This window comes from Podarcis muralis, chromosome 10, assembly GCF_964188315.1.
Source record: "Podarcis muralis chromosome 10, rPodMur119.hap1.1, whole genome shotgun sequence".
In the NCBI taxonomy this organism is placed as follows: domain Eukaryota; kingdom Metazoa; phylum Chordata; class Lepidosauria; order Squamata; family Lacertidae; genus Podarcis; species Podarcis muralis.
The window spans coordinates 8,596,247-8,609,771 of NC_135664.1; the positions used below are offsets into that span (position 1 = coordinate 8,596,247).

The following is a 13,525-nucleotide window of genomic DNA, read 5'->3' on the forward strand; positions in this document are numbered from 1 at the left end:
AGGGAAAGGCATGTAGTGGTGACTATTAACATGACAAAGATAAATCTGAAGATCAGGATAAATTTTGTGTGGTTTTGTTCAATATATTCCACATACACAATTTTAATATGGTCCATATTTTGCTTTACTTTAAAGTCTTTGCTCTTTTTTTGAGGATTTGAACACGAGTTGAAACCGCCGTGGAAAAAGTGTAAGAATTACCTCTGGCTCATAGCGAATGATGATATTAAAATCCATCAGGAAAGGGATGTTGTTGACGGTGAATCTTAACCCCGCTCCATTCCGAACTCGTGCAAAACCCGGCCCTGACCATGTCACAGGTTTTCCAGGAACCGACTCTCTAATAACAACATCCAGAGCAGGGTTCCTGCCAAACAGAATTGAATCCTGAAAGGATAGATTTGCGTTTTAAATATCACATTTATTCAGGAAACAAAATGAATCCTGTCTTGCTAGGTGTAGAGCAACACACACCCTTAGCCAGGGTAGCCATGAACTCTTGCATTTCCCCTCTTCAAAACCTACTCTTGAGTAGAAGGTCCCTGCCAGTCCCATAAGTCCTTTGTGAAAAGGGAAGATGGGTTAGGCCAGCTTCAAGTTCAACAGCAGTATGAATAATTGAAGTTAGGGCACTAGGGCCTTCTTACTTACAATCAGGGCAGATCTACACTCTTAGTTTATAACGTTAAAAATATGTTATTAAAATGTGACACCAGAGGGCGTTGCAGAGCAGTAAGCCACCACCATTGAGAAACTGCATTACATGTTTTAAGCATTATTAAATATAACGTTCTAGAAGATCAATGTAGATCCAGCCACAAATAAATACCACTCATTAAAAAAAACTCCAGCATCTAACAGTTAAGTTAGTGCTATATAACATTCACAAATACACTCGTACCTTGGAAGTCGAATGGAATCCGTTCCAGAAGTCCATTCGACTTTCAAAATGTTCAGAAACCAAGGCACAGCTTCTGATTGGCTGCAGGAAGTTCTTGCAGCCAATTGGAAGCCGCAGCAGCCCTGGCGGATGTTCGGGTTCCAAAGGATGTTTGCAAACTGGAACACTCACTTCCGGGTTTGCAGCGTTCGGGAGCCAAAACGTCCGAGTACCAAGGTGTTTGGGATACAAGGTACGACTGTACTCATTGAGTGTTGCAGAAACCTGGCTACTATCTCCATCCAGGTTATCAGCAATATTCCTTATATCTCAGCAGACTACACATAATCAGGAATATGTGTGAACTATGCAGAACATAAGTAGTTTTTTAAATTTTATTTTACACCCTTGATGTTTTAGTATTTCAAGCCAGCATGTCAGTGCATTATGACCACATTAATTATATTTCTTTGAGATATCTTATGTCTTTTGGAAATGTTAACAGCATTCTGAAGCCTTTCTTGGTGGGGAGGGGGAATAATTGCATAGGATTGGAATGGATTACAGGAATGTCCCATTCATGAAGACTGCAAAATATGAGAAAATTATGTACACAAATCAGACCAATGGTCCATCTAATCAAAAAATGTCAATCTTGACTCACAATACTGAAAGATCTACAGGCTCCTAGTCCTCCTACCAGAGATCCAGGGATTGAATGCGGAACTTTATACATACAAACCAAGCGCCAGTAGATTCTCAAATCCTCTCACCAATAACCTAAGAGGTTACTCATTGTTTCGCACAAGCCATAAGCTACAGATAAGGCGAAGTGACTCAAATAAGGCACATATATTACAGTTCTCCAAGGATCCTACTCCAGACTTTTAAGAGATGGGTTCCCCTTCCTTGAAATCCCTTACAACCCAATTAATGAGACATTCGTGTTACCTGTCCAACGGCTGCTTTTCTTATGCCTCGTTTCTTGTTTCTGTTCAATACGATCTTTCCATTTTCAATTTTGAAATCATAACCTTGTTGCCGAAAATAGACATCACACCATGGTAAAGCTGTGGGCTGAACCTTATAAACAGGTGTTTTAAGTGTCAAAATGCTGGTTTTCTTTGGTTTTTTAGTTGACACACAAACACAACCAAACAATGGACAACTAGGAAAGTAATTAATCTGCATAATTAATAGTCTAAACCATATATTATTCTCCATGTCAAGGAACTCTGTACTACTAACCTACCCACAAAGAGAACTCTGCTTAACTTGGGGTGGGGATCTAAATCCAATAAAATCAAACTTCTAATTTTTAAACCGTAATCGTGTTAATTAAGGAAGGGAATAAAAAGAGAAAATTAAGAAGTGGGCACAACTATTGATTAGCTATGAACTTTTATAACTTTAGTGCAGTGGTGCTGGGTGGATAATTGTGCTGTTTCTATTGTTAAACAATTGGGAGTAAAAAAAAAGAAATAATACTTGCCTATTTATTGCCAGTCACCCAGAGATTTACCAGTAGATCCAAATCTACCTTCTGTCCACTGCCAGATTCCAGCATGCAGATTGCACACCAGGGCAAGACAATTTGAGCATATAACGCCAATCTTGGCCAACTGCACTGGCTGCCAATTAGTTTCTAAGCCCAATTCAGAGAGTTGGTATTGACCCATAAAGCCTTAATGGTCAGGACTGCAGTACCTCAAGGACCTCCTCTCTCCATGTGAACTGACCCTGTGATCATCCTCTCAGGCCCTTATTCATGTGCCCCCTCAAAAGGTCTGGAGGGTGGCAACATGAGAACAGGGCCTTTTCTGCAGTGGCTCCCCATTTGTGGAACACTTTCCTCAAGGAGGCTTACATGGCACCAACATCATTTATATTTAGGCGTCAGGGAAAAACTCTCCTCTGTAACCAGGTCTTTACCTATCTATGATCATTTAGAAGCGTGCAGGATGCTTCTAATGTATTTCCTTTCCCTTGGTTTTAATGTGTCTTGTGTGAGGTTTTCTGTCTGTCTGTCTGTCTGTTTGGTTGGTTGTAAGTCACTTTGGGTTGCCCTGGACAAGATAAAGAGACTAACTAACTAACTAACTAATTAACAGAAACACAACCGTGCTTAAAAGTACATCTTACTACATCCCATACATGGACGGATTTTTGCGGTAACATCGTCTGTAAATCTTGTAAATAACATAAATTAAAATATACTGCCATTCGATTGACGTCTTTCGTTCTTCCCCTCTCACTTCTGCTTCTGCTCTGACTCCCCTCTTTAGTTTTGATCTATATTACCACAACTGCACTTTGAATATGGGAAAGGTAAAGGACCCTTGACAGTTAAGTGCAGTCGCAGACGACTCTGAGGTTGGGCGCTCATCTCGCTTTATAGGCCGAGGGAACCGGCGCTTGTCTACAGACAGTTTTTCTGGGTCATGTGGCCAGCATGACTAAGTCGCTTCTGGTGCAACGGAACACCAAAACCAGAGCAGCGCACGGAAACGCCGTTTACCTCCCCACCGGAGCAGTACCTATTTATCTACTTGCACTGGTGTGCTTTTGAACTGCTAGATTGGCAGGACCAGGGACCGAGCAACAGGAGCTCACCCTGTCGTGGGGGTTTGAACCACTGACCTTCTGATCGGCAAGCCCAAGTGGCTCAGTGGTTTAGACCACAGCACCACCTGCGTTCTCTATGAATATGAATATGGGAAGTAACACCAAATAAAATACCAAAGGTGAAGATCCTGGGAGTGGCATTGAGTCTTCGGCTTCATATATATAATAGTCCAAAGGTAAGAAGAAGTAGCCTGGAGCTGGCTCAGAACACTGACGGCCCACGATGTTCGGAAGGCACTCACACTGACCGTTAGTAGGTGCGCACCTAGCAGAAAAGAGAGGAAGACGAAACAGTACAAAAACTGCACAACCATGGACAAATGCTATACATCACAATACATCCATTCTTTCTTTGTTTGTATTATTGCCCTATATTAGCAGAGGAGTCTCCCAATATAGTAGCCTGTTGCACTGATGCTTGAATCCAATCCATAAATTCACTCTTGCCATTTCCAATGACTCTAATGGCAAAGGAAAGAAGGGCAAAAATCTGCACCACTTTCAGTGGGAGTTGGTGGCGCAACATTTCTTAGATGTTAAATGAAGCATTTGAAATGGGAATTCATAGACTTACAAGTTATTGTGGGCACCACCAATGTCACAGCCACAGGGGGAACATCCGTGTAGATTGCTCCCAAGGCCCCAGTATCCTTGCTGCAGTAAAATAAAAACGGAAACCGGTTAACCCCATTTGACATTAAAAACCGTTTTATTTACTGAACCTTTTGATTCTGTTCCATTCTCCTGGGATGGAGAACATGTGGCCCTTCAGATTTCATCGGGCTCCAACTTCCATAAGCTCCAGCCAGTATGGCCAATAGGGCTGAAAGATGGAAAATGAAGTCCAGCAATATCTGGAGAGTCATAGGTCCCCTACACCTGCTAAGGAACATTGAGCGTATGCACAGATTAACATGGAAAGGGGTGCAGGTGGGAGGACCCTGCTTCAAAAATGGAAACAGGCTAAGTAAAGAGTTGGGTTGAATTTCCCTGCTTTCAGTCCTAGAACGGACTCCCACCCTCTCCAAAAGTGGCATGTGCAAAACCCATATGGGCTTTTCCTGGGCCTGTAACCTAGCAGCAAGCCATGTTTCTTGGGTTCTCCCTATGGCAGTACACTAACTCTGATCCCCATTTCCTTAGCAATTTGTAAAAGACAAAGAATTCTCAGCTGAATACCACGGATTGCCACTTTGACCTTTGCTTCATCACTTTCACAGCAGAAGAGATTTTTCAAAAGTTAAAAGACAAGCCCACGGGAACTTTTGTCAACGCAGAATACTGCAGTATCTGTCTCCGAACCTCTCGCAGGTACCTACAGGGCATTCCTCGCAATGTTGCCCAGTGGCAAACCGCTGGCACAGACACTCTCCAGTCACTGGGTCGCAAGTAGAGAAAGACAAGCTTCCTGAAGGGTTGCAGCTGCAGGCTGAAAGGACACAAAAGAATCGCCATCTCTGTGAGGCTCCCTTCACATGCAGCGGGGACGAGCCCTCAGCAGAAATAAACCTTCTAAGGCAGAAAACACTCTCTGCCTCCAGCAACCTTCATTCCAGGGACACAAATCCCAAGGGATGTGCTGGCAGGACACCTGACCTCTCTTACCACTCAAGAAACGGGTGTGCATAACAATATATAGTTTTGAAAAAGCCATGGAATACAATGGACTTCCATTTGTTATGTATTTCTGACACTTTTGCAATTGGCAGCTAGGGTAAAATGCACAGCTAGGGGATGTAAAAGATCCTTTCCCCCCTTCATTTCCTCTGAGTTTTATAATACAGCTTTTGCTTTAAGGGAAAAAAAAGTTCTACAATCCCTTGGTTGCAGTACTGAACCAATGAAGTGATTGTGGCCTGGTTAAACCATAGTTTGCAGCAAGCCATAGTTCAATGCGAACGAGCTGCATACTAGTGCGCTCATGTGGTGCTCCTGCTACACCACAATGAAACAAGCAAGAGTCTGGCTTCTCACATTGCCTTGACTTGGGCTTGCAGTTTGCGTTTCTCCTGCAGGAGCAGGGGAGGAGTACCAAGCAAACTTTAGAGCAGCGTTCACCAGCATGCTTGCATTTGCCAACACCTTGAACCAAGGTTTGTTTCAAACTACGGCTTAATGTGACGTACAGGCTGAGCCAAAGTTTTAAGGCAGGTGTGTTCTGATAATCAAAGCCTTTAATGGGGAGGAGGGAGAGAAAGAAAGAAAGAAAAACATACGCTGACAGCCCAGAGGATCACTTCCACTCAGCCCATAGTAGTTTGGCTTGCACTTGTCGCAATGAACTCCTTCGACGTTTTCCTTGCAGTGGCATTGGCCAGCAGTGGTTCCAAGAAATGGGTCTGTACGATCCTCACACAGCCCATTGTACAATGTACCTTCAGGGTCACATTCACAAGCTATGGACAGATAGGCAGTCACAGATGTAAGTGGAAAGCAGTTAAATGGAAGCATTCACAGGCCGGAAATGTTCGCGAGTCATTGCAATAGTCAGCCTTGATACGGCTTAACCCACCCCTATATCCTTTTAGTGAAAAGCTCAAATTTAGGGAAAGGGTCTGAAACTAATATCACAGAGCAGTCAGCTCCTGGACTGTAACAGAATATGAAACAGCACAATTGCGAGGAGTGCAAATTGTACGCATTTTTATACTCCTGTGGAGTCAGACCTCCAAATCCAAACAGGATGAATATGATGAAACAGGGATAATTTGCCAGAAAAAAATATTGAGTGTGGAATAAAAAACATGGGCCATGTTTATTTAGGGCCTACTTTGTTGTCTTAAGAAAAGAGGAGCTCTATTCAGGCAATACAGCCACAAAGGAGCAATATAAGTACAGAGATGGGATGAGAATGCATCTTTAGCTTCTCCCATCGCACAGCTCCTTCCAGTTTACCTGTGTTCTGTAGCGGGGAGCCTTTTCTATTTATGGAGGATCCATGTGCAACGAAGAACCCTGGAAGACCGCAACTCTTCATAACACAAATGGCAGAAAAGGCTCTCCACTGCAGAAGCGGCACTAGAAATATGGGGCAACCAGAAGAAGCTGTGTTATCGATGGAGCCATGCCCCACTCTAGAATTTTTCCACTTGCGTTGGACACTCATAGCTAGAGAGGATGTTGTCCTATGTCTTTCTCCCAGAATTCATTTTTTGGTACTCTGCATCTTAAAAGGTCTTTAAGAGCAGAGGTGTTTCCCACTGCATATGTGCCTGATCATTCCTAATCTAGTTCAGATTTCCCACATTTTCTAAATCAGCTCGTGTACAACTTGCTGGTCTGGGCCCCTGTTGCTTAGCATCTTGGATCACCGATACGAAATACTTGATTTGTAAGCAAATGCCACGAGTTGGATCCAGACTGTGCAAACTAAATTTAGACCCCATTGAGATCAATGGGATGAGTAAATCATTGCTTTCAGTAGGAATGGCATTCGACTAACTGAGGCCTGGGTCCAGCTCTATGGGTCATCATCTAGGGAAGGTCACACACTTACGGATACATGCACGAGGGTCCGAAATTGTCCTCTCTGGGTCTTGATAAAAGAAAAGCTTGCAGCGATCACAGTGCTGCCCCATGGTATTATGCTGACAATCTTCGCATACCCCACCACTGATGCGGTTATTAGAAAGGTACACAGCCATATCAAAGTGGCAGCTTTCAGAATGACCATTGCACTCACACTCTGAAACAGAAGACAAAAACAGAAGCATACGTATGATGTAGACAGGGACAGCGTGAACCCAATCCCTTAACGGTATGTTCATCCAAGTATATGAAAAACAGACTCTGAATTCTACCATCGACCATAACATCCTTCTGGACCGTCTCGAGGGGCTGGGAGCTGGGGGCACTGTCATACAGTGGTTCCGCTCCTTCCTCCTGGGCCGTGTTCAGAAAGTGGTGGTGGGGGATGAGTGTTTAGACCCCTGGGCTCTAACTTGTGGGGTGCCTCAGGGTTCTGTCCTCTCCCCCATGCTTTTCAACATCTATATGCAGCCGCTGGGAGAGATCATCAGGGGGTGTGGGCTGGGTGTTCATCAGTATGCGGATGATACCCAGCTCTACCTCTCTTTTAAATCAGAACCAGTGAAGGCGGTGAAGGTCCTGTGTGAGTGTCTGGAGGCGGTTGGAGGATGGATGACGGCTAACAGATTGAGGTTGAATCCTGACAAGACAGAAGTACTGTTTTTGAGGGACAGGAGGTGGGCAGGTATGGAGGATTGCCTGGTCCTGAATGGGGTAACTGTGCCCCTGAAGGACCAGGTGTGCAGCCTGGGAGTCATTTTGGACTCACAGCTGTCCATGGAGGCACAGGTCAAATCTGTGCCCAGGGCAGCTGTTTACCAGCTCCATCTGGTACGTAGGCTGAGACCCTATCTGCCTGCTGACTGCCTTATTATTACTATTATTATTACTACTCTAGCTTCAATAACTTTGCACGAGGAACCGTGGATAGCTCTTAAGTGGAGAGGCACTTTCAACAGAGAGTTCAGCCTATCAATGCACAGCACTTCCAAGCACCGCACGGCGATGGCCGATTGCTACTTGCAAGACTGATAACAACGAAGTAAATCACTTTGAGGTACTTTGGCAAGCATTTTCCTGCAATCCTTCTGCTGGCCTCCAGGGAGCATCGTTGTAGAAATCTTTGCACCTCTCACAGGACAAGCCGTCTGTGTTGTGCTCGCAGAGGCAGCTCCCATGGACCTGCAGCATGTCAACAACAAATTAAAAACACAGAGTTATCACACGTGCTTTTCTTTCCTGGGATGTGATTCAACAGAAATGTCTCTCGTCCATGTCCTGCAGAAATTAACTGGGTGTGCATAGCTCAGTTGGTTAGAGCGTGGTGCTGAGAACACCAAGGTTGCAGGTTCGATCCCCGAACGGGACAGCTGCATGTGCCTACATTGAGGGGGTTGGACTAGCTCAGTGGTGTCCAAACATTTTTCAAAGAGGGCCAGATTTGATGAAGTGAAGGGCCGTGAAGGCCGACCAAAGGGCCAACCAAAGTTGTTGACCTTTTTTAAGGATTGAAGTTGAGGGTTTTTTTTATTATTTTACCCCAAAGTTGTTGAGTTTTTTCCTCAAAGATATGGTCCTTCATATAGGCTTCACCAGAAGTGTTCCAGTTTTGCACAACACACCTTCTGAGCAAAGGACATCTATCCAAGCGACATGATCTTGGCAATTTAGCAGCAGTGCTCTCAGACGTCCACAAGGATTTGCGCCAATTTTTCTCACCCACAAAAATGGAAGGTTTCCCTGGGTGAGGAACCTCGTGGATTACGTTTGTCACATACTGTTCACTGCTTCTTTCCAAATCTTTATCGTCTTTTTTTATAAAAGCGACTTCTTCCTAAGGTAATCAGCCCAATCTACACTCACATAGGCAGCATCATAATGGGGGAATTCCAAGATCTCTGCTGGATCACAGTCAGCTCTCAGTTCTGGCAGCTAAAAGGGGAACTTCTCACCTTATTGATGTAAACCTCCAAAATGTGTTTTGTATAGTTAAGTTCCTACCTCTATCTTCAGTACATTATTTTTTTTTAAACTTTATTGCTATGGCTAGTGGCTGATGCAAATAAAGATTCTTCTGATCTGACCTGGCCATCAACACATACAAAAAAAAGGTCATTATCAGCAAGGTTGGAGAAACCCCCCTGAGGTTTGTAGAAGTACAAAATGGTGGTGTTGGGAGATGACCCCAAAACAGTCCAATGAAAACCAAGCATGATCAGGGCCCACAGAATGCCAATTTAGGCTTCATACATGCTATGCTTTTAAACCACATTCAAAGCACATTTTCTCCCTCAAAGGATTCTGGGCACTGTAGTTTTTTATGGGTTGCTGGAACTGTAACTCTGTGAGGGGTAAAATTATAGTATTCAGAATTCGGCAGGGGGTGGGGGAGTAGAGAAATAGGCTTTCAATGTGCTTCAAAGGAATAGTGCAGACACAATCTTACTTTTAGTGGTAGTGTTACAGAAGGGAACAGAAAAACTTAATTAATGGAATGGAGTATGTTGGGAGAGGGCATTCGTGACTGGCTGGCTGGCACCATGAACAGGAGCACTTCACGCAGGAACATTTTGCTGCAGGTTGCATTTGTAGAGGAATAATTTTTACATTTTTAAATCACTGGTCACTTCCCTCGCTCTTTCTTTCTTATATAAGCTATTCTAGGCAAGTTAAGAATTATTGCATTGATCTATAGAGAAACAATTCAAGTCTACACACAGCACTGGCTATTAACTAAATTATATCCGCATAATTACAGCTGTGGCATTTTCCTGCTATTAGCCAAATATGATCCAATTACTCTTAGGAATATCTCTGCAGTACCTTACAGAAGCTGGATCCTTTTTGCCTCTAATAAAGTGTCAAGAATGAGAAGATTTGTGACGTACCATTCCAGGCTCATGGAAAACATCACCCCTCAGATTTTGCACTGGGCCACAGTAGCTGGCGTGACCATTGCAAAAACAGCTTCCGCGAACTATCATCTCGTAAAGCGCATAGTAGTATTTTTCCAGAGGATCACGCCGCTTTTGTCCGAGTAAAGTATCGCCAAGCGTGTGAAGATTAGTAAAGTTTATTCTCAGGTTTGTTAAGGTAATGAGCTCTGTGAGCAAGGACAAGAAATAATTGGTTAGTTGACCTCAACATTGAGTTAATACAATTCAAGCACAACAGCAGAGATCATTCAGGGTATGACTTAAGGGTTAATTCTGTTATTAGAGGGTGGAGGCGGAGGTGTTGCTTAGCAACCAGGCAGAGTGGCATGGTCTTTGCTGAGGTAGCCATGTTCTGATTGGATGTCTCCCTGCTATGTATACAAGGTCTGAACTGAGAAAGGCGAAACATCTCTGCTTCTTTCTCCTCAAGTTCCACGCCGTTTTTGTTCAGTTTTGAGCAGTAAAGTGGTTTTTTCCCCCTTTTCTCTCTGAACCGTGTGTTTTATTTATATGATTTGCTAACAATGTGAACGTACAATGCTGCCTTATATACCAAGTCAGGCATTTGTCCCCACCATGTCGAAGACTGAATACTTCAGATGGCCCTCCAGAGTCTTCTCCACCCTTTCCACCTTGCTCCATCACAAAATTCAACTTGGTACTTTCTATGTGTAAAGCAGGTGTAGGGAAAATTTGGCCCACTTGTTGCTAAACTACAACTCCCATCAGCCACAGCAAGCATGACCAATGGCCAGGGATGATGGGAGTTGTAGTTTAGCAACATCTGGAGGGTTAAAGGTTCATCATACCCAGTGTAAAGCATCCATTGCTACTGAGCTTTGGCCCTTTCCACTTAAAATACCCAAGTATAGTAGCTCTACCATAGATGTAAACATGTCAATCTTCGCTGAAGGCAGCAGACTGCCATGACAGTATACATTTAGGGGTAGCCAAGGTGGTATCTTCCAGATGTTGTTGGACTCCAACTCCTATCAGCCCCAGGCAATCTAGCCAGCGGTCAGGGAAGATCAGAGTTCGAGACCATCAATATCTGGATCTTGGCTATTTCTGCATTAGTATTTTGCATGAAAGCAAAAGAATTTTAAAAGGCATTACGAAACTCCAAACTACCTTGGATGTATGGGGCGTAGGGATCTTCTATTTCAAAGCTGGGATCCAGAGCTTTAAAAACAACCTGTAGAAATGCAATGAAGATTTATACTGTCATTGTAAAAGTAAATGACTTACCGTATTTTCCCGTGTATAACATGCCCCCATGTATAAGATGACCCCTATTTTTTGGGACCGCAACAACAAAAAATTGGGGAGATATTGCCTAGAGTTGTTCAGCTTTTTGGGGTGGGGATTGCCCAGAGATATTGAGCCGCCAATCGTTCTACAGCATGCCTGCCAGTGAAAATCGCACACATCACCACGGCCACCAATCGTCTGCACACTAGCCGCCAAAAATCAACGCCCAATTGCCACAGCCACAGCAAATTGCCAGCAGGCCTTGCCGCAGCAACCAATCACACGCCCAATTGCTGCTCCCAATCTCCTGCTGGCTGCTGCCACCAACCGCCTGTCCCCCCCTTTGCTATCCGTGTATAATACAACCCACAATTTTTGCCTATTACAGTGGTGCCTCGCAAGACGAAAAGAATCTGTTCCACGAGTCTCTTCGTCTTGCGGTTTTTTCGTCTTGCGAAGCAAGCCCATTAGCGGCCTTAGCGGATCAGCTGATAAGCGGTTAAGAGGCTTAGCGGATCAGCTGATAAGCGGCTTAGCGGCTCAGCGGCTCAGCTGTTAAGCGGCTTAGCGGATCGGCTGTTAAGCGGCTTAGCGGATCAGCTGATAAGCGGCTTAGCGGCTTGGGAAAAGGGGGGGGGGGAAAGGAAAAAAACCCTGCAGGAACTCGCAAGAGATTTTCGTCTTGCAAAGCAAGCCCATAGGAAATTTGTTTTGCGAAGCACCTCCAAAACGGAAAACCCTTTCGTCTAGCGGGTTTTCCGTCTTGCGAGGCATTCGTCTTGCGGGGCACCACTGTATTTCTAAGGGGAAAATGTCGTCTTATACACAGAAAAATACGGTAACTGGAATATGTTCTTACATAAGAAATGCATAGCTAAGGACTACACCACTGAAGCAGAAATCAACATTAAGACTAAATCCTTGCGATCAAATGAACTCAAAGAACAGGCATACCTCCCCTTCAGTGGAGGGCTCGATATCTGAATATCTTGAGTCGCAAACAACATCTCCAACAGTGGTGGCTGGCCTCGAAGGAATATCAGGGAAAGAAGTAGCACAGTCTTGCGCAAAATATCTAAATACTTTCCAGGTTTGACCATAATCTGTGGAGCGCTCCACCAACATTGCTGCAGGCCGAAAGGTCTGTGAAGAGAGAGAACTTCATTCAGATCACTCCCACCATAAGGACCACTTCAGTCTTCAGTGGCACCAGGGGGAAACCTGAATCTGTGGACTCCCAGATGTGTCCTCATTAATAGTGAGCTTTTCTTGGGCAGGATTCAGATACTGACATGTCACTACAAATGTTTTTCGAGCATTCGCTAAATGATAGCGAAGCTACCCAGCGATAGATTTTCTTTCCTCAGCTCCATGTCCAAACCCAAATTACCTAAGAGTTATGTTAATTTTAAATTCCCAGTTGTGTTAACAATGGTTTCATGTTAGAGAAAGTGACTCTCTTAAATAATGTGTTTTATAAAAGATATAAAATTCCTATTTATTGCTGCTATGATGAAAAGCCACTGAAATGACTAAAAAGAATACCCCCTCCTTTGGCAATCCTCACAGAACTCTAGCACGATGGTTGCCATTAATCTGATTTGAATTAATTTTATAATGAAATGATTTTAGAATGTTGTATCATTTTACTGTTGTTAGCCGCTCTGAGCCCGGCTTCGACTGGGGAGGGCGGGATATAAATAAATTATTATTATTATTATTATTATTATTATTATTATTATTATTTACAATGGCATACAAAATAATAATAATAATAATAATAATAATAATAATAATAATAATAATAATAATAATAATATGCTTATCAGTGGATGCACATGACTGGCTTGCCATAGACTGCCCGTGGTTGGAACTCATCAAGGTTTTCATTTGTTTCTTTTTTAACATTACCTGCATCTCAACAGACATTCTTTGCAAAACTGTGTTACAAAATACACATCAAAACATAACCAATAAAAACAGAATTCAAAGCCACTTAAAACATCTATTTCTTAATACCAATAAAAGCCAGCAAAGCGAGAGGGGGCGATAGTCTAGTGTAATTTAAACATATGAACCAAGATCACAACACTATTTCGACATCTCAGGTTACAGTTCACCACTGAATGCCATGAGAAAAAGTTGTGTCTACACAAGACTTGTAAGGATTGAGGGATGGGCTTCTCTGGTTTGAACAGCGAAAAGGCCCTATTCCATGTGCCTGCCAGCCTAATTGTCTTTGTAGGCAGGTCTATGAAGCAGATATTAAGCATGGGTTGGTTGATTTAAACAGTTCTTTAAATAA

At 43.4% G+C, this 13,525-nt stretch overlaps 1 protein-coding gene across 3 annotated transcripts in view; it reads right to left on the reverse strand.

The window, feature by feature from the left end:
• LAMB4 (laminin subunit beta 4) overlaps positions 1-13,525 on the reverse strand; it is a 58,815-nt gene that overhangs the window by 27,308 nt on the left and 17,982 nt on the right. For 2 of the 3 annotated variants that reach the window (XM_077935790.1, XM_028745775.2), the window contains exons 6-16: positions 12,175-12,363; positions 11,101-11,164; positions 9,922-10,136; positions 8,095-8,215; positions 7,002-7,190; positions 5,722-5,901; positions 4,825-4,934; positions 4,080-4,159; positions 3,620-3,770; positions 1,832-1,963; positions 202-387 (exon numbers count right to left, since the gene is read on the reverse strand). In XM_077935790.1, the coding sequence (XP_077791916.1) occupies positions 202-387; positions 1,832-1,963; positions 3,620-3,770; positions 4,080-4,159; positions 4,825-4,934; positions 5,722-5,901; positions 7,002-7,190; positions 8,095-8,215; positions 9,922-10,136; positions 11,101-11,164; positions 12,175-12,363 (1,617 nt within the window). Of the gene's footprint in view, positions 1-201; positions 388-1,831; positions 1,964-3,619; positions 3,771-4,079; positions 4,160-4,824; positions 4,935-5,721; positions 5,902-7,001; positions 7,191-8,084; positions 8,216-9,921; positions 10,137-11,100; positions 11,165-12,174; positions 12,364-13,525 lie in introns of those variants that run through there. The other variant, XM_028745776.2, reaches the window with a different exon arrangement.